The 17,611-nt window shown below is 36.8% G+C and overlaps 3 protein-coding genes and 1 pseudogene across 3 annotated transcripts; 2 read left to right on the top strand and 2 right to left on the bottom strand.

Moving 5' to 3' along the window:
- Nucleotides 1-84: 84 nt before the first annotated feature.
- On the bottom strand, nucleotides 85-7,278 carry LOC140061126 (lactase/phlorizin hydrolase-like). Its single transcript, XM_072107580.1, has 4 exons — nucleotides 5,949-7,278; nucleotides 5,489-5,701; nucleotides 756-2,027; nucleotides 85-514 (listed from the first exon to the last, which is right to left on the bottom strand). Exons 1-4 carry the CDS (start codon nucleotides 7,276-7,278, stop codon nucleotides 225-227), a joined length of 3,105 nt encoding a protein of 1,034 aa, XP_071963681.1. The 3' UTR covers nucleotides 85-224.
- Nucleotides 4,644-4,761, bottom strand: LOC140061408 (5S ribosomal RNA; annotated as a pseudogene).
- Nucleotides 7,279-8,689: 1,411 nt separating the features above from the next.
- On the top strand, nucleotides 8,690-13,696 carry LOC140061128 (myrosinase 1-like). Its single transcript, XM_072107583.1, has 5 exons — nucleotides 8,690-9,543; nucleotides 9,899-10,127; nucleotides 10,286-10,508; nucleotides 11,392-12,412; nucleotides 13,559-13,696. The coding sequence occupies exons 1-4, from the start codon at nucleotides 8,690-8,692 to the stop codon at nucleotides 11,658-11,660; spliced, it is 1,575 nt and encodes a 524-aa protein (XP_071963684.1). The 3' UTR covers nucleotides 11,661-12,412; nucleotides 13,559-13,696.
- On the top strand, nucleotides 13,633-17,611 carry LOC140061129 (galactosylgalactosylxylosylprotein 3-beta-glucuronosyltransferase 3-like). The gene is made up of 3 exons (XM_072107584.1): nucleotides 13,633-14,133; nucleotides 14,296-14,589; nucleotides 15,813-17,611. The coding sequence occupies exons 1-3, from the start codon at nucleotides 13,633-13,635 to the stop codon at nucleotides 15,909-15,911; spliced, it is 894 nt and encodes a 297-aa protein (XP_071963685.1). The 3' UTR covers nucleotides 15,912-17,611.

Here is a 17,611-nt window from a genome sequence, read left to right as displayed (position 1 = left end):
TTACATTAATTAAGGACTAGGTCAAAAATATTTGTCAGTTGGAACTACTGTACATTTTTATTACTTTATAAAACTGATTATTCATAAATTTCTATTTTACATTGAAAAAACTAAAAACGTTGTTGTAAAGAAAATAATATTAACTGCAATAGAATAAGGGAGGAATTTCTTTGTATAGAAAATTCTTTCCTAATGTAGAGAAATGGTTACAATTTGAATTTGAATCAGTACATTATGTGAGAAAGTAGTGAATATATAGCAGCTGAAATTACAAGAGTAATACACCCAGTAAATCGTCCAACATCGCTCGTGTCGTCTTCCTTTGGAAATCCATTGTCAGCAACGATCTTTGCATACATGATAGTAGATTCTTTAGGAGTTCTTTTCCGGTTTGGGTCGTTGAAATCAACGTAATGCATACCGAACCTCTCACTGTAGCCAGATGCCCACTCGAAGTTGTCCATCAGTGACCATGCTGTGTACCCCTTAACGTTTGATCCGTCGATGTCAATAGCTGTAAGATAAGGAAATAATATTTTCTGGCCTAAAACCCATTTTGTTCAATGCTATCTATACGGTTTGGGAATTTTCTGAAATATATTCTGAGCCTACGCTCTCTGGGATAAAATTCTCTGACAAAAGCGGCAGTACTGTATATGATCGTTGGTGTGACATAGGTCTTGTTATCATAGATAGTAAAATTCACGCAGTTTAAAATGACTATTGTTATATTAATTTAAATACTTTATGCTTACCTTTCAACACTTCATTGATGTAAGATCGGTAATATTTCTGTCTGCTGACGTCATTCAGGTCGAACACATCTTCGGTTGATATACCATTTTCTGTGACGTAAGTCGGTATTCCGTCGTACTCGTCGTGTATCCATTTTAGCAAACGTCTGATTCCCCAAGGAACGACTTTAAGCCATGATGATGCCGAACCAGGCCAGGATTCATCCTTCCAGGAACCAATGTCTTGGTCTGTCCAGTAGTTCCCCGTGTCGGTATTCGTTACCACGTTTACGGCATACACAGATGAATAATGGTTGAGTCCAAAGAAGTCACCCGTGCCTTTTATATATGCCTTCTCTTCATCAGTAAATTCTGGTAGACGCGATTTGGTATAATTCTGCATTGCGCTTTTTTCAGCAATATACTCCTTCATAACTTGAGGGTAGTCGCCATCTACGTAGATAGGATGTGCGAACCAACCTACTTGGAACTGAAGACATCTATCAGCGGCTGCGACGTCCTCTGGATTGGACCTGTCGGCAGGTTCGATAAAGTCCGAATTCAGCGTGATTCCAACCTGCCCCTTTTGGGAAGATCTATAATTGTCATCATACGTATGCCATGCTGCAGCGTGTGATTTGATTATATTGTGTGTTACAACGTATACGGTTATTGCGGGATCTGCGATACCAGGAGCAAAAGAACCATCTCCATATCCCAGAAGCGTGACGATCCACGGCTCGTTGAAAGTTAACCAGAATTTAACACGTGTGCCAAATGTTTTAAAGCAGAAATCGGCATAGTCGTTGAAGTGGTCCACAATGGTTTCATTCGCCCAGCCGCCGACGTCTTGCAACGCCTGTGGTAAATCCCAATGGTAAAGAGTAACCATCGGAGTAATGCACTCTACAAGGAGTGCGTCTATCAGATTGCTGTAATATTCCACACCTTTTGCATTGATATTGTTAATAGTTCCGTCTGGCAGAATTCGTGGCCAAGAAAGGGAGAATCGATAATACCCAAGACCCATTGCCTTAATCATTTTAACATCTTCCTTAATATTGTTGTAGCTATCGCAGGCAACGTCTCCAGTATCGTTGTTATACACATGTCCTCCCTCGTGGGCAAATCTATCCCATATGCTTTCACCTTTACCGTCAGCGTCCCATGCCCCTTCTATCTGATAGGATGAAGTTGCAGAACTCCATGCAAAACCTTCTGGAAAAGTTCCGTAATGGAAGGCATCTCTTTCAGGATCATTGAAGACATCTGGATATACATATTCTGGTTCCTCTTGAGAGTTTATGCAGGCAATTGCCAGAGATAGAATCACTACTACACCTTTCCATGCCATGGTGAATGTTTTAACTTCATGCAGAGTCAGACTTAGTAATTTATAACACTACCCTAATAGGGCCTACACGTACCTGACACTGTCAATATTTACTAATTCGAGTGGCGTTGTTGATAAGTGTTATGTAAGTATCATAAATCCCATTTAATTCTATTACGTTCACAATTTCTTAGTAAACTGGTATTCATGATCTCGTCTTTAATTATAGAAATGGCTGTCAGTGGATTTCATGTTTCGTAATAGATTTTCAATATTTGGCTAATTAGCTTTTTCAGTTCAGTTCATTCAGTCATATACATTTATTCAGTTATTATTATGACAACAACAATTGGGGCCCGCACTAGAAGCATAAGCTTGTCTCATGAGGGACCCTACAAAACAAGTATGCAGAAATATATAAAAGAAAAAGCATGATAAAACAATAAACAAAATATAAGTCAAAAACGAAGGAGAAAAAATATAGAGCATAACAAAAGTATGTTGTTTAAATGGCTAATAGGTAGCGTTTTACCGATTTTTTATAAATATTATGGCAACGTTTTCAATGGATGACCAAACTATTTATTATAAAATAGATTAAAGATGTAATTTACCCAAAATCATAAAAAATGAAGATAAACAAAACTAGATTTTCAATAGGCCATTTCGCAGTTTTGATAGAGGTAATCACTTCGGTAGAAAAATAAAGTTTTCACTTATAAAAAGACACAATTAATTCAACCAGAAATCAAATTAACTCTTTTTGCTTTAAATTGCAAGCCAATAAATACTTTGTTTCTATCCAATTTTTGGTCTAAGTAAATAATTATTATGTAACATTAAAATGGCATATTCAACAAAAACATTTAGGCCTAAACAATTGTTTTTCCAGGAGATGGTTTTGGGCGTGTCCGTAACTGTGTCCAATTATTGCAAATACGATAAATGATAATGCAAAACTGCCGCCTACTACTAAAGCGCCGACTTTGATGATATCGCCTACTGAATGGACTACTGAGTAGTCGCGGCGAAATTAACGAAATCGAAAAAAAATCTCTGATCATCTTGCACCTACTATGACAAAGCGTTTTGAATGTGATTATCGACAGACAACATTTTCCAAAAATAGAATCACTACTACACCTTTCCATGCCATGGTGAATGCTTTGACCTCACACAGTCAAACTCAGTTACTTAATACACTATCTGGCACTGTCAATATTTACTATCCGAGTTAAGAAAGTGTTATGCAGTATCATAAATCACATTCCATTTTATTACGTTCACAATTTCTTAATAATCTGGTATTCATGTTAAGTGACATTAAAATGGCATATTAAACAAAACATTTTATTTTTTTTTAAACAGGGGATGGTTTTGGGCGTAACCTAGACGACCTAGACTATGTGTCCTTAACCTTGTCCAATTAGTGCAAATTTATACAATGTTTATTAATACGATCAATGATAATGCAAAACTGCCGCCTACTACTAAAACGCCGACCTTGATGATATTGCGTACGGTACGGACTGAACTACTGGGTAGTCAGGATGTGCGATGCTTGGACTTTGATTAACGAAATCGAAAAAAATCTCCATCATCTTCCGCCTACTATGACAAAGCGTTTTTAATTGATTATCGACAGACAACATTGTGATTGTTGGGTGTTGATATGAACTTTGTATCAATTTGTGCAATATGCTGCATGCACAAACATAATGCAAAAGAAAGATATCTCTGTCAACATCTTCTGATCCAAAGACCATTAATGTTGACTATGTACAGTAGGCGCGCCTACGTGTTGATAGATCATGCAGCATGTGCGTGATTAAGGAACCTGGTGTGATTGGTCAAAATTCAGTTTGAATTGATTGAAGCTCCTTTTTAGAAAAAAGCAAATGACAATCTAAACTTTTTTCCCTCAAAATTCAACTTTAAAATATATCGTTTAGGCTTGCACTCTAATGTTGCTTAACTGAAAACTAAACAAAATTGTATAGCCAGTTTGAGAGTACAATTCAACCAATAAGATCTGGATACATAAAACAAATAGCATAAGGACGATCTAGAGAAGAAACGTATGGAAACAGGCGTCGTGTATCCGATACGCGAGTACGTTTTCAAAGAAAAACACAAACTGAATGTAATTATAGCGCACGTCAAATTAACGTCGATCGGATTGTGAAATTAAATAATCGGTGACGTTTGTTACCCCAATTATTATACACCACTATATGTATATAAATGTATGAAGTGATATCTTCACTGAATATTATTCATTGTGTTCTACAATACCGAAGGATGTAAACAAATAACATAATGGTCATAACATAGACGGAATATGATGCATCAATTTAATTTATTGTTAGGCCTACTAACAGGTTTGATACAAACAAAGCCAGGACTGTTTAAAGCACCTTGGTTGGTCCTAACATTGATCAAGGGCTTGTCTCGTCCAGTGCCCACCTTGACCAGAGGAAAGGCATAAGCCAATACGTCTGAGGCAGATACTAGATGCAGGGGCTGCCACAAGAGTCAGCAGTGCTGATTTCAAATGCCTAACGAGACCCCAGCTCCATATACAGCACCCGATATTCCCAGATGGTCTCCCATCAAAGCTCTAACCAGGCCCAACGTTGCTTAACTTCGGTGATCTGACGAGAACCGGTGTTTCAACGTGGTGAAGCCGTATTATTGTACAGTAGGCCTATTATTATTATTAATGTACAGTAGGCCTATTATTATTATTGTACAGTAGGCCTATTATTATTATTGTACAGTAGGCCTATTAATCAATTGTTCTTTCGCACGAAAATACTTTTTGAATGACTAATATACAAACTGTTAAGTAGGCCTATTACAAACTAAAATATATATTACAGTTAAATGGTTAATTTGATATTTTTCTTAATTAGCATTTCAGAAGAAACATTAAATCTTAATTTCTTAGGGGAAAAGGTCAACGTTTGCATCATTCCCAGCTAGCCCCGGCGTAGATTTTAATTTGGTTCAAACCTGTTTAGAATTCAATTTAATGTTTATCACTAAACACGTCAATTTAAATATGTTTATTCGTAGTTCTAAAAGCACATTTAAACAACACTGATCATTAATCGCGAATAAATTCGTGAGGTCATAATAATATTCAATTTTTCGTTTTTTATTAAAACCAGGAGACTAAGATTGAAATTAAAAGTTTCACTCTTCCCTGATTAAAACATTGTTGAGAAATAAGCTAAACTATTAAAATATTGATTAAATAGAAATGTAGTTTTATCTCGTTTTAGTTGACAATTTGTCTTATATAGTTGGAGAAAGTATTGCTGCTATTTAGATAGGGGTTATCAATAAAATACACGTGAAAGTAGTGAATAGATAACAGCTAATACCACAAGTTGAACACACCCAGTAAATCGTGCACCATCACTCGTGTCGTCATCCTTTGGAAATCCATTGTCAGCAACGATCTTTGCATAAATGATAGTAGAGTTTTTAGGAGTTCTTTTCCGGTTTGGGTCGTTGAAATCAACGTAATGCATACCGAACCTCTCACTGTATCCAGATGCCCACTCGAAGTTGTCCATCAGTGACCATGCTGTGTACCCCTTCACGTTTGATCCGTCGATGTCAATAGCTGTAAGAAAAAAAGAAGACATTTTTAGAAATAGTTTTCTATGACAAATTGCTTCGGAAGAACCATACCCCATTACTTCAGAAGGTCCATGACCTAAGCAATTTAGCAAGACCATTTATTCTAGTATGTCGTTATCTTGCAAACTCATGGATTTTCTGGTAAATCTTCGCCGGGTCTAGTAGATTCTTCCATGTGAATGGTCATTAATCTATACGGTTAGAATCTTTAAAAGTTGTGTTTCTGATACCTTTCAAGACTTCATTGATGTATGATCGGTAATATTTCTGCCTGATGACGTCGTCAATCTCGAACACATCTGCCGTTGATACACCGTTTTCTGTGACGTAAATCGGTATCCCGTCATACTCGTTATCTATCCAGTTTAGCAGACGTCTGATTCCCCAAGGAACAACTTGAAGCCACGTAGATCCCGAACGCGGCCACGCTTCGTCCTTCCATGTGGCAATGTTTTGGTCTGTCCAGTAAGCACCGTCAGTAGTATCGGTTGTAACGTTTATTGTATATACGGAAGTGTAATGGTTAAGACCGAAGAAATCAGTTGTGCCTTTTATGTACTCCTTCTCATCATCAGTAAACTCTGGTAAACGTGATTTTGGATAACCCTGCATTGCACTCTTATAAGCAACGTTTTCCTTCATAACTTGAGGGTAGTCGCCATCTTTAAAGATAGGATGAGCGAACCAACCTATTTGGAACTGAAGGCCCCTCTCGGCAGCATCGACATCCGCTTGACTTTTTGTGAAGGGTTCGAAAAAGTCCGAATTCAACGTGATCCCAATCTTCCCCTTTTGCGAAGATCTATAATTATCATCATAATTATGCCATGATGTAGCGTGTGATTTGATTATATTGTGTGTAACAACATATACGGTGATTGCAGGCTCTACAATACCAGGGGCAAAGCTGCCAGCACCATAACCCAACATTGACACGATCCATGGCTCGTTGAATGTAATCCAGAATTTAACACGCGTGCCAAATGTTTTAAAGCAGAAATCGGCATAGTCGTTGAAGTGGTCTACAATGGTTTCATTCGCCCAGCCGCCGACGTCTTGCAACGCCTGTGGTAAATCCCAATGGTAAAGAGTAACCATCGGAGTAATGCACTCTACAAGGAGTGCGTCTATCAGATTGCTGTAATATTCCACACCTTTTGCATTGATATTGTTAATAGTTCCGTCTGGCAGAATTCGTGGCCAGGAAAAAGAGAATCGATAATACCCAAGACCCATTGCCTTAATCATTTTAACATCTTCCTCAATATTGTTGTAGCTATCGCAGGCAACGTCTCCAGTATCGTTGTTATACACATGTCCTCCCTCGTGGGCAAATCTATCCCATATGCTTTCCCCTTTACCGTCAGCGTCCCATGCCCCTTCTATCTGATAGGATGAAGTTGCAGAACTCCATGCAAAACCTTCTGGAAAAGTTCCGTAATGGAAGGCATCTCTTTCAGGATCATTGAAGACATCTGGATATACATATTCTGGTTCCTCTTGCGAGCTTATGCTGGCAATTACCAGAGATAGAATCACTACTACACCTTTCCATGCCATGGTAAATGCTTTGATCTCACACAGTCAAAATTACACACTGTCGTATACTTTATCATCGACTGTATGGCGACTCGTATTTGCGGCTTAACAACACTGTTGTTAAAGTTTGAAGGATTTATGTAAATATTTTATCAATACGCAGATTGATAAGAGCGTTTAATGGTGTTTATGTAGTTGATAAATTGGAGATGAATAACTGTTGTTATCGATCGCTAAAACGTCGAACGTATAAAGGCCAATTTACACCGACGAGCGGTAACGGTATGCGGAAAACCGCGTTGAATGTTCTACGTAGAATCTGTATTTATCCTGGGCGGAAACCGCCCGTCCGCTCCGCATTTTGTGTAATTGGTCATAAGGAATAACATAGAAACTATTACCGTTACCGATCGTCTGTGTAAATGGCCTCAACCATTCCCTTTAGTAAAATCGTAAATTAGTCACTTATTATATAAACTTCCCGGTGTCGAAATTAACTCCTCTTTATATACTGAACGTTATTTCCAAACGTTGATATGACGTACATGTAAATGGAGTATATTGAAAATTAAAGTTTGTATTAACGTAAATAGATTGTACAGTTGATTCAACGTCAAAACGGTGACGTCGAAATAACGCATTGTTTAGTTTAATCAGTTTGCATAAACGTAAATAAATTCTAGCGTTGATTCACAACAATGTTGAAATAACGCAATTGTGTGAATAGTTTGCATAGACGTAATTTAAACGGTGGGTGATTTAACGTTTAAATAAATGGTGACGTTGAAATAACACAATTGTTTACTTTAATAAGTTTCCATAAACGTAAATAAATTCTAGTGTTGATTCAACGTCAAAACGATAACGTTGAAATAACACATTGTTTAGTTGAATAAGTTTGCATAAACTTAAATAAATGCTAGCGTCGATTCAACCTCAAAACGTTGATATAACGCAATAGTTGAATAGAAAGCTTGCATAGACGTAATTTAAACAGTGGCGTTGAATGAAATAACGAAATTATTAAAATCAAATAGAAAGTTTGCATAAACGCAATATTAACGTTATTTCCACGTAGATAACTTATCAAGTTCAAAATGATATATGTCATTGAAATTGATAAATACATTGAAAACTCCTGTGTAGGATGTTTAGTTTCTTACACGTATTCAGTGCATGCCCTTCAACAAACAATCAATCAATCAAATGTATCTATAGGGTTATATCACAAGTACCCGTCTAAATATTACAGTTCAAACAACAATATAGGTGTAGCAAAGATCGTTCATAAAGTGTGCACACACGTAGATAAGAAATATAAACAAATTAGCCAGCTAATGATTAAACTGGTGGTTCAAGTCCATGGTGACTTTGATGCTTGATCATCATCGTCGTATGATCTACACACCAGCGTCGATCTACACTACTAACTATGTTGCGTTTTCCCGCCATCCTCTGTTTCATTTCAATAGCTTACGCGGCAGACTATTATTATCCAGAAGTTTTTAATGATCCTGAGAGAGATGCTGTGTACTACGACTCATTTCCTGAAGACTTCATCTGGGGTTCAGCTACGTCTGCCTACCAAATAGAAGGTGGATGGGATGCCGATAACAAGGGGCCTAGCATATGGGATGTATTTGCCCATACACCTGGAAAGATCTATAATGATGAAAATGGAGACGTCGCCTGTGACAGCTACAACAACTACTTAGAAGACGTCAAGATTCTGAAGGATATGAATGTAAAATTCTACCGATTCTCCATTTCTTGGCCGCGTATTCTACCCAGTGGATTGATAGATAATGTGAATGAAGCGGGCATAAGTTACTATAGTAAGTTGATAGATGCATTGCTTGATGCTGATATTCAACCTATGGTCACTTTGTACCATTGGGATCTGCCGCAAGCGCTGCAAGACATCGGTGGATGGGAAAACGAAACACTGGTCGACATATTCAACGACTACGCAGATTTGTGCTTCGACCGTTTTGGTGATAGAGTTGGCTACTGGATCACTTTCAACGAGCCATATGTCGTGACATGGCTCGGGTATGGCATAGCTGTCTTCGCCCCTGGAATTAACGACCCAGGGTATGCTCCTTATAGGGCAGCGCACACTATCATCAAGGCTCATGCTGAGGCGTACCATACTTACCATAAAAAATATTCGTACGGAGGTAAAATTTCTATTACTTTGAGCACTGACTATGGGATGCCAGAAGACGCAACCAAGCAAGAGGACGTCGATGCTGCCATTCGTTATATGCAGTTCACCGCTGGTTGGTGAGTTGATTTTAGTTAGGCATATGATTGAGTATAGACAATACAGAGCAAGCAATGACTACCGATTCTCGTATGGTAGGCCTACCACGTCTGGCGAGGTTAACATCCTGCAGTATCGTTCGCGACGACAGTCCCATACCATAGCATCGAACTCCTACAGTAAGTCTAACCCTCTAAATGATCTCTCTCTACCCCAGTATCCATATGGGATGAATGTTACTGTCAGAATACACGATAATGCAGAATGTTTAACTTTACTAGACGTGATACCGCTCGTGACGTGTATCGGTTAGGTAAATGCGATCATACAATTAATTACAAATACTATTATAATTTTCTTTTTGTTACGACGTAGGTATGCCCACCCAATTTTCAAAGGTGATTATCCTGCTCAAATGCGAAGTCAAGTAGACATGAAAAGTATAGCACAAGGCTTAAATGAATCCCGGCTCCCTAGTTTCACCGATGAAGAAGTCGAATACATCAAAGGCACCCATGACTTCTTCGGACTAAATGCGTACACGACTACCGTATGCAGATACCACGAGAGTCCGACGTCAGAGGTTAATTATGAGAGCGATCAGGTGTTTATCCAAACATATTTAGTTAAATATGAAATCGTAATGTGGTATTATAAACGCTAACCATCATAATATCATTATCGAGTATATCGAATAGTTAATCACAGTATCATGGTTGGTTTATGTACGTTAAATATATAATATTTACTTGATCTTTCTAGGATGTCTATCGCTTTCAACCCGACGACTGGCCTAAATCTGCTTCAGAGTGGTTGAGACCTGCACCATGGGGGTTGCGGGAGCTTCTTAACTGGGTGAAAACAGAATACGACGATCCGGAAATATTCATCACCGAAAACGGTGTTTCAACCCCGTATGAACAGATCCTTGACGATAGTGATAGAATTACGTATTACTCTGCATATTTGAATGAGGTTCTGAAAGGTAAATCTTGAGATTAGGTAGATTTTTGTCATTTTCCAATATGCTCTTATTTTACTTTCATTCTGTCTTGACCTATTATTGAGTGAGGTGTAGAGTAAAATAACAAGTTACTGAAGAACCGTCTTCGTGTGATGTGCGCTGTCAATTCAAGACGACTCGTCTCGTCGCGTTGCAACTCAGACAGCACCGACGAGTCTGAGTTGGCCTTTAGACGGTACAAAAACCATCTTCTGCTTGATATGCAGACATCGTACCATTAGACCACTAATGTTTGGTTCCCACTAGAGACGCAAGACAAGGACGTAACGCAACGTAAGTGAGTTGACCAATCACAAGCGATGGATTATTCGAACTGTCACTTGTCATTGATCAACACGCTTGCGTTGACGTCCTTGCGTTACGTCCTAGTGAGAACCAAGCTTAAAATGCGTTTATGGTGTGGTTCAAATCCGATTGGATAGCGATTATTTAATTAAAAGCCCGGCGTATAATTATGGAATGCGGCGAGGTTCAACAAAACGTTTTTCTCGTCGGTGCTGTCTAAAGATTGGTTCCCACTAGAATGCAACGCAAAATGGCGTAAGTCGCAACGCAAGCAAATTGACCAATCCAAGCGATGGATTATTCGAACCGTTCCTTGTGATAAATTCGCTTCCGTTGCGGCTTACGTTGCGGCTTACGTTTCGTTCTAGTTGAATCTCCCAACGAGACGAGTCCTCTTCAGATAGCGTCGGTCGTAATTTTTAGGTCGTCGCGAGAACAGTAAACATGTTTAATTTTCTCCGGCAAAATTTTCTCTCTTCTTTTCTCTACTCGTCGGGCCTGGCCGTGCGACTCTGTGTGATTTTTGCCTTAACGTAACATACCGTAATTTTCTTGACAGCAATCAAGATAGATGAAGTAAACGTTGTGGGCTACTTTGCTTGGTCTTTGATGGACAACTTTGAATGGGCGTCAGGTTACAGTCAACGATTTGGTCTACACCACGTGGACTTTGATGACCCAGACAGACCTCGTACCCCAAAGGATTCCGCTTTGTTTTATCGGGATCTTATCGCTTCAAATGCGTTTGTGATAAACAGTGCCGTTTTCATCCGTACAAGCTCTATGGTTATCCTGTTTGTTTTTGCCTTGATTCGATTGTTAAAATAAAACAATATACCAATTGTAACCGTTGATTATCACTAGCTGCATGATTCTACTGATCCATCGTGATCGCCATATGAACCTAAATTTATCAAATGACGTGCTATTAAAACGTTAACAAATAAATTCAAGGTTTACAATATTATTTAGTATTTCCAAGTCATGTAATTAGCCTATAAATAGATCAACCGGCTCAGCTACAGTGATTAAGTTCACTTAGGTTGACCCTGGTCTCCCAAATTTCAGTTTTTTTTCTTTTGTATATACTTAAATAGACCAAATAAATAATGAAATGAAATGAAATCATAACTTCTATGTGAACGATTACTGTGCTATATTTATGATTTATCCATGATTATGAGAAAGATGTTTTATATAATAATTAATATGAATGCACATAGACCTATATGATTTTTATTTTAAAGATATAAAAGTTATTTTAGACTTGATTGTGGATGATTATGGTACTATCTTTGTTTAAAAAATAAAAAGTTTGTCGTAAAAGTTGATACACAGAAAGGTGGGCGTGGTTAACGTAACGCGGAGGGAAATTAGGGGTTTCCCCTTTTAATAAAATACCGTTGATGGCGTACTTCCTTTATTATTTGTCATGTTTTGTCATGCGTGACTTTCCATTTCTTTGAATACACCGTGCGTGGCAAGAATAACAGAAATGAGTAGAGGCATATTTCATAAGTTATTGATTCTCTGTATGTGCTCCTCGTTGATCGGATTTCTTATGATGGTCATGAATATCGGTATGTTTAAATTTCTAAAAACACGTTAGCCAAATGTAAAATATAAATATTTTAGGCTAGGCTAACCGAGCTTCTCGTTCTTGTGTAGGTCTAGGCCTATATGCCACCAGACGCCACACCAACTGCCCCTGTTGGCGTGTCGGGTTATGCGATACCATACTGGATTGTAGGCCTAGCCCTAGATTAGGCCTAATTTTCTTTTAAAACTTCGCCTTGATATAGTAAATAAAATAATTATATTGTTATTAATCATTTCACTTTTTATATTTTTTTATTTGTTTGCTTAGCTTAGCTAGCCTCAGAGTTTAATCATAGAGATATTGTTCACTATAATATCTCTATGGTTTAATAAATAGGCCTATTTAATATCTATTTATCGTTAATAATAATACAATTATTTTCGTTTTTACACAAAATCTTTTCAGGCTCTAGTAAGCAACAAAAGCTTCCTATTTCAGGTTTGAATGATTGTATATGCATTTAAATTGTTGGTTCTGACACAGACATTTGATTGGTCAGCATGGTCTTACCCATTGTCACACTATTATCTTAATTCCACAATGTTGTGTCAGAAAAATTGCCACTTTTTAAAAATGCACACATGCGTAGATTTAATGAGCTACGAGCTGATTAGGACAATAGGACAATTTGGCTAGAAGAAATATACAAATTCCTTCCTAATAAAAAATCTTGTCTGCCATCCAATGACCACTCAACAGTAGTAGAACTACATCATTCACTCAATATCACAATGTTTTACCATCTCTGCACGCAAGTAAATTTATCATGAGCAAATTCCTATTCATGCCAGTTGTCTCAGCCTGTGTGACAGATCTTTCCCACTGGTAGTGGACAGTTTTCTTGCACACTTTTGATGGTCGATGGTTTTGAATGTGGGTGTTTTCGTGTATAGAGGCCCGGGTCATAGGTCTCTAGTAACATTCTGATTTGCACTCTAAAGCTCTGTCTACACTATCAAACTAGTTTGAAAAACAAAAGTGTGATGATGTGCCTAAATATGGTAGTGATATGTCCAAATATGGTAGTGATATGACATCATAATGTTCATATATGGGCACATCACATTTTTTATCACAAAATCTATGATATGCATGAATTAAAATCATCAACTGTAATTTCTTTCAGGTTTTAATTGTCAAAATGTTGAACACCAAAAAACGGGACTTGCTAAAGAAATTAATGATGAGTATAAAAGACAAATGAATGAACTAGAAGCCAAAGAAAAGAATATTAATTTTATTTCAAAAAGACTTGATTTTTTACAAACTACGTTAAGAAGACAATATCCGTATGCGGTAGATTATATATCGCAAATTACGGATGATGATTTGCCAACTATATACGCCATCACTCCAACGTATACAAGGCATGTACAAAAAGCTGAGTTGACACGGTTATCGCAAACTTTCCTACATATAAAAAACCTTCACTGGATAGTCGTAGAAGACTCGGAGAATAAAACACCTCTGGTTGCGAAATTTTTGGAAAGATCCGGAGTAGTTTTTACGCACTTGAATACAAAAACGCCACAATACTATCAACTTGGTGAGAACGATCCGAGTTGGTTAAAACCCAGAGGTGTAGAACAGCGTAACCTTGCAATTGATTGGTTGGTGAAAAACGTTGACGCCAATAAAGAACCCGGTGTAGTTTATTTTGCTGATGATGACAATACATATGATTTACAGATTTTTCATGAGGTAAATAAAATATTTTTATTTTTATTTTTACATGATGCGTTTCATGGCTGGAAAAAATAGTTTATTTTATCAAGGCATTCATAACCATAGCCAATATATCAGTATTGACGCCCTGATTATTTTTTTATAATAGTTATTCACTCTTTTTGTTTCAACATACAGATGAGAAACACACAAACAGTATCTGTATGGCCAGTCGGTATCGTTGGTGGTCTAAAGTTTGAGCGCCCTCTAGTGAATGCGGAACAGAAGGTTTATGCATGGTACACAGCTTGGAAACCAGAACGACCGTTTGCAATTGATATGGCAGGCTTTGCAATCAATCTACTCCTGGTACAACAGAATTCTGAGGCTAGGTTTGACATCAAAGCACCAAGGGGTTATATAGAGTCTTCTTACCTTATAAAAATAGTAAAGATGGAGGATTTGGAGCCCAAGGCTGGCCTATGCACAAAGGTAATTCATTAGTTGTTGTAGCATTTCTGTTTGATAGGAATCTATAGTATAAGGACATCCTATATGACAGATTTTATTTGCCTGTCTGTAAAGCTATTAATTTAGCTGGTAAAAGATGTAGTTTAATTGTAATCTTGTAACTAACTACAGTACAGTAGAAGCCCTCTGTTGAGTTCTGTGAACCGAACAAGGGGCAATATAGGTTTAGCACTATGACCAACCCCTATTCAGAGGACACCACTATTACTAGGAGACTTTGTTGCTTCCCAATAGTCCGGTCAATGTAGCAAAAAAAATGGGCATACCTAGACAAAATTAGAACAGAATTTATTTTTGTGGTAAATATCTCTAAAGGCCTATCAGAACAACATATTAAAAATGGAGTTGAAGAAATTAGGTTAATGTCCATAAAACCAAAATGGCCGCTATATACAGTATTTTTCTATATATCAGGTATAGTCAGGCAATCTAGCATTTAAAGTCAAACAAATTGCAAACAAAGCTCTTATGATGTGGAGATGATATTCTACAAATTACACCACAGTCGCACATTAATAAAAACATGTAAATTAGCTGAAATATGCAAATTAAGGATATAGGGTATCCATTTTTTTCTAAATTGTTCAGAATAAATTAGTTTATATTCCTTATGGAACTAAACATTATTGTCACTTCGTTAAAACACAAATCATTTTCACAGTTGACTGTCTGTTTTCATCACTGATGAAGTATTGCAGCATAATTCATTGAGAGTATAGCATTGATTTAAAAATTGAATATTTTAATACAATAACTTTCTTTGTAATGCTAAAAACAATAAAATGGGCTTGAATTGATAATCAACAATAAATATTCAATTTTCAATATTATTTTGAATTTAATTATAATAAATTGTAAGCTTTTATATATGACTAAATAAATGGTTTTAATATTTCAACAAATATTTGTAAACTTTCAAGATTAGTTAAACAAATTATATGGAGTAAGTGCAAAATCTGTTTGGGCTTTAGCCTATGCTCACTTCATTGTTGACCAAATAAATATTAATATTATTATTAATTACTAAATTAAAGCTTTTATTATTTAGCTTTTTTCAGAATTAGTTAACACATATTGTAGGCTTATTTATTGCTAAAGTATTCCTTTTTAATATAAATTGGGATTTGTTAAAGTAGGTCAATGGTTTTATCAAAATATAATTATTATGATTAATTCTTTCACAGGTTTATGTCTGGCACACAAGGACAGAGAAACCTAAGTGGAAGCAAGAGGATATACTTATAAAACAAGGCAACCCATCTGACCCTAACATAGAAGTGTAGAATAGAGCTGTCACCCAGTGGCGTAACGCAGGAGGAAAGGCCCTGCAACTCTGGGTATTTCCATAAGCTCTACGGCCCCTGGGTTTAGCTTGTGAGCGCTCAAAGCCGGTACTCCACTGCTGTCACCCAGTGGCGTAGGGCAGGGGCAAGGCCTTCCGACTCTACAGTAGGTAGTTGCTTAAGCTCTGGGCCCCTGGGTTTAGCCTGTGAGTGCTCATAGCTGTTACTCCACTACTGTCACCTAGTGGAGCAACTCTGAGTACAGTAGTTCCTTAAGCTCTGGGGCCCTTGGGTTTAGCCTGTGAGTTGCAGTTAATACTTGGCTATAGTGGCCTAATAAATCTCCTAAAGGGAACAGTCAGCAGAAAAGAAACCTGGCAGCATGGTTGCTGTGAAACTGGAAAAAACGGGTAGTCATTTGTGCAAGTTTAGGTGCCACGTTGTGAGGTGTTTTCCCGAATGATCGTAAAATCAGTACTGGGTATGACCAACTAGCGTTCTTGTCACCAACTAGTCATCCATTCATAGAAGTACTGGTGTAGTAGTCTATCTGTATGGCGACTATAGAATGGACCCGAGACATGAGACTTACCCTACAGCTATTAGATAATGTAATAGTGAATATATTTTGTTATGAAAGAGTTGTACGAGTAAAGTTATGTTTTCTGAGATAGGCCTATATTTTCAATATAATATCAATAAAGAAACTATTTCAGATTTTGTGGTTGAGATGTTGAAGTGGAACTATGTTTGTGCTAAATTCAATAGTATTTTTTATTACAGAATTAAAATATATTTATTAAAATATTAATTGAGGGAGGGGGTAGTTGTTTTATAAATTGCATTGTTTGTTGAGTAGCACAGATTTTTTATATAGGTATCAACTTTGTATGATATTATTACTACTACTGCACTGCTTTACACACTTTTTATTATACTTTTCTATGTTATATGATAGATTTGTACACATGTTAAATGTTTTTATGAGAGGAATACACTCAAGAGGCTATGTTAAGATTATTTTATATCGTTTATTTTTCTTAAGAGTATTTTATTTTAAAGATTTATTTTATATACCATGAAATATTACTTTTATACAATTATTATTTTTAAAGATATATTGTCCCCTTGAAATAATGATTGAAAACAGTTTTAGCCATTTTAATGTAACACAGTAGTTTTCACTCAATTGGATAAAAAAAAAAAAAATATTTACCTAATCAAACCGTAATTTAATTTTTAAAATACTGAAATTCAACTGTTTGTCTTTTTAATGAGCAAGCTTTTTTGCTATATTAACTAGAACTATTCATAAATATTTGTCATGTTTTCGGGGACAATACATCTTTAACTAAAATTGGCTAAAGTCGGTTTTAAATGCAGTTGTGGATGGTGGCTTGGCTACCAATCCAAGGGTCCTGGGTTCAAGTCCTGTCAGTGTGAGGATTTTTTCTAATGTTTATATCTCCACTCCCAAAAAATAAGACTTTGTTTATGTAGAGCATACTGTGTATGTTTTTCTTGTGAACAGGATTGCCACCTTTAAGAAGGGTCATGAATTTGCTTATGGTTATCCTTGGCGATTTGCCCAAATATATAAAAAAATAAATAAATAAAAATGATACGACTACCAGTCTTTTATAATACCACCAAATTTTATATTTTACTTTGTCTTCTATATGTATAACGATGCCATCAAT

Source organism: Antedon mediterranea, chromosome 10 (assembly GCF_964355755.1).
Source record: "Antedon mediterranea chromosome 10, ecAntMedi1.1, whole genome shotgun sequence".
In the NCBI taxonomy this organism is placed as follows: Eukaryota; Metazoa; Echinodermata; class Crinoidea; order Comatulida; family Antedonidae; genus Antedon; species Antedon mediterranea.
Note: the sequence above shows the minus strand (reverse complement) of the source record. Positions and strands in the feature narration are given on the sequence as shown.

Excerpts from the sequence above, each read along its gene's own strand:
- LOC140061126 (XM_072107580.1), bottom strand. The coding sequence starts at position 7,278 with ATGGCATGGAAAGGTGTAGTAGTGATTCTATCTCTGGTAATTGCCAGC. Across the intron at positions 5,702-5,948 it reads CATCAATGAAGTCTTGAAAG|CTATTGACATCGACGGATCA; the intron begins GTATCAGAAACA and ends TTTTTCTTACAG. Across the intron at positions 2,028-5,488 it reads GGATGACGACACGAGTGATG|AGGAACCAGAATATGTATAT; the intron begins GTGCACGATTTA and ends TAAACTCTCAAG.
- LOC140061128 (XM_072107583.1), top strand. The coding sequence starts at position 8,690 with ATGTTGCGTTTTCCCGCCATCCTCTGTTTCATTTCAATAGCTTACGCG. Across the intron at positions 9,544-9,898 it reads ATGCAGTTCACCGCTGGTTG|GTATGCCCACCCAATTTTCA; the intron begins GTGAGTTGATTT and ends GTTACGACGTAG. Across the intron at positions 10,509-11,391 it reads TTTGAATGAGGTTCTGAAAG|CAATCAAGATAGATGAAGTA; the intron begins GTAAATCTTGAG and ends TTTTCTTGACAG.
- LOC140061129 (XM_072107584.1), top strand. The coding sequence starts at position 13,633 with ATGAATGAACTAGAAGCCAAAGAAAAGAATATTAATTTTATTTCAAAA. Across the intron at positions 14,134-14,295 it reads ATTTACAGATTTTTCATGAG|ATGAGAAACACACAAACAGT; the intron begins GTAAATAAAATA and ends TTCAACATACAG. Across the intron at positions 14,590-15,812 it reads AGGCTGGCCTATGCACAAAG|GTTTATGTCTGGCACACAAG; the intron begins GTAATTCATTAG and ends ATTCTTTCACAG.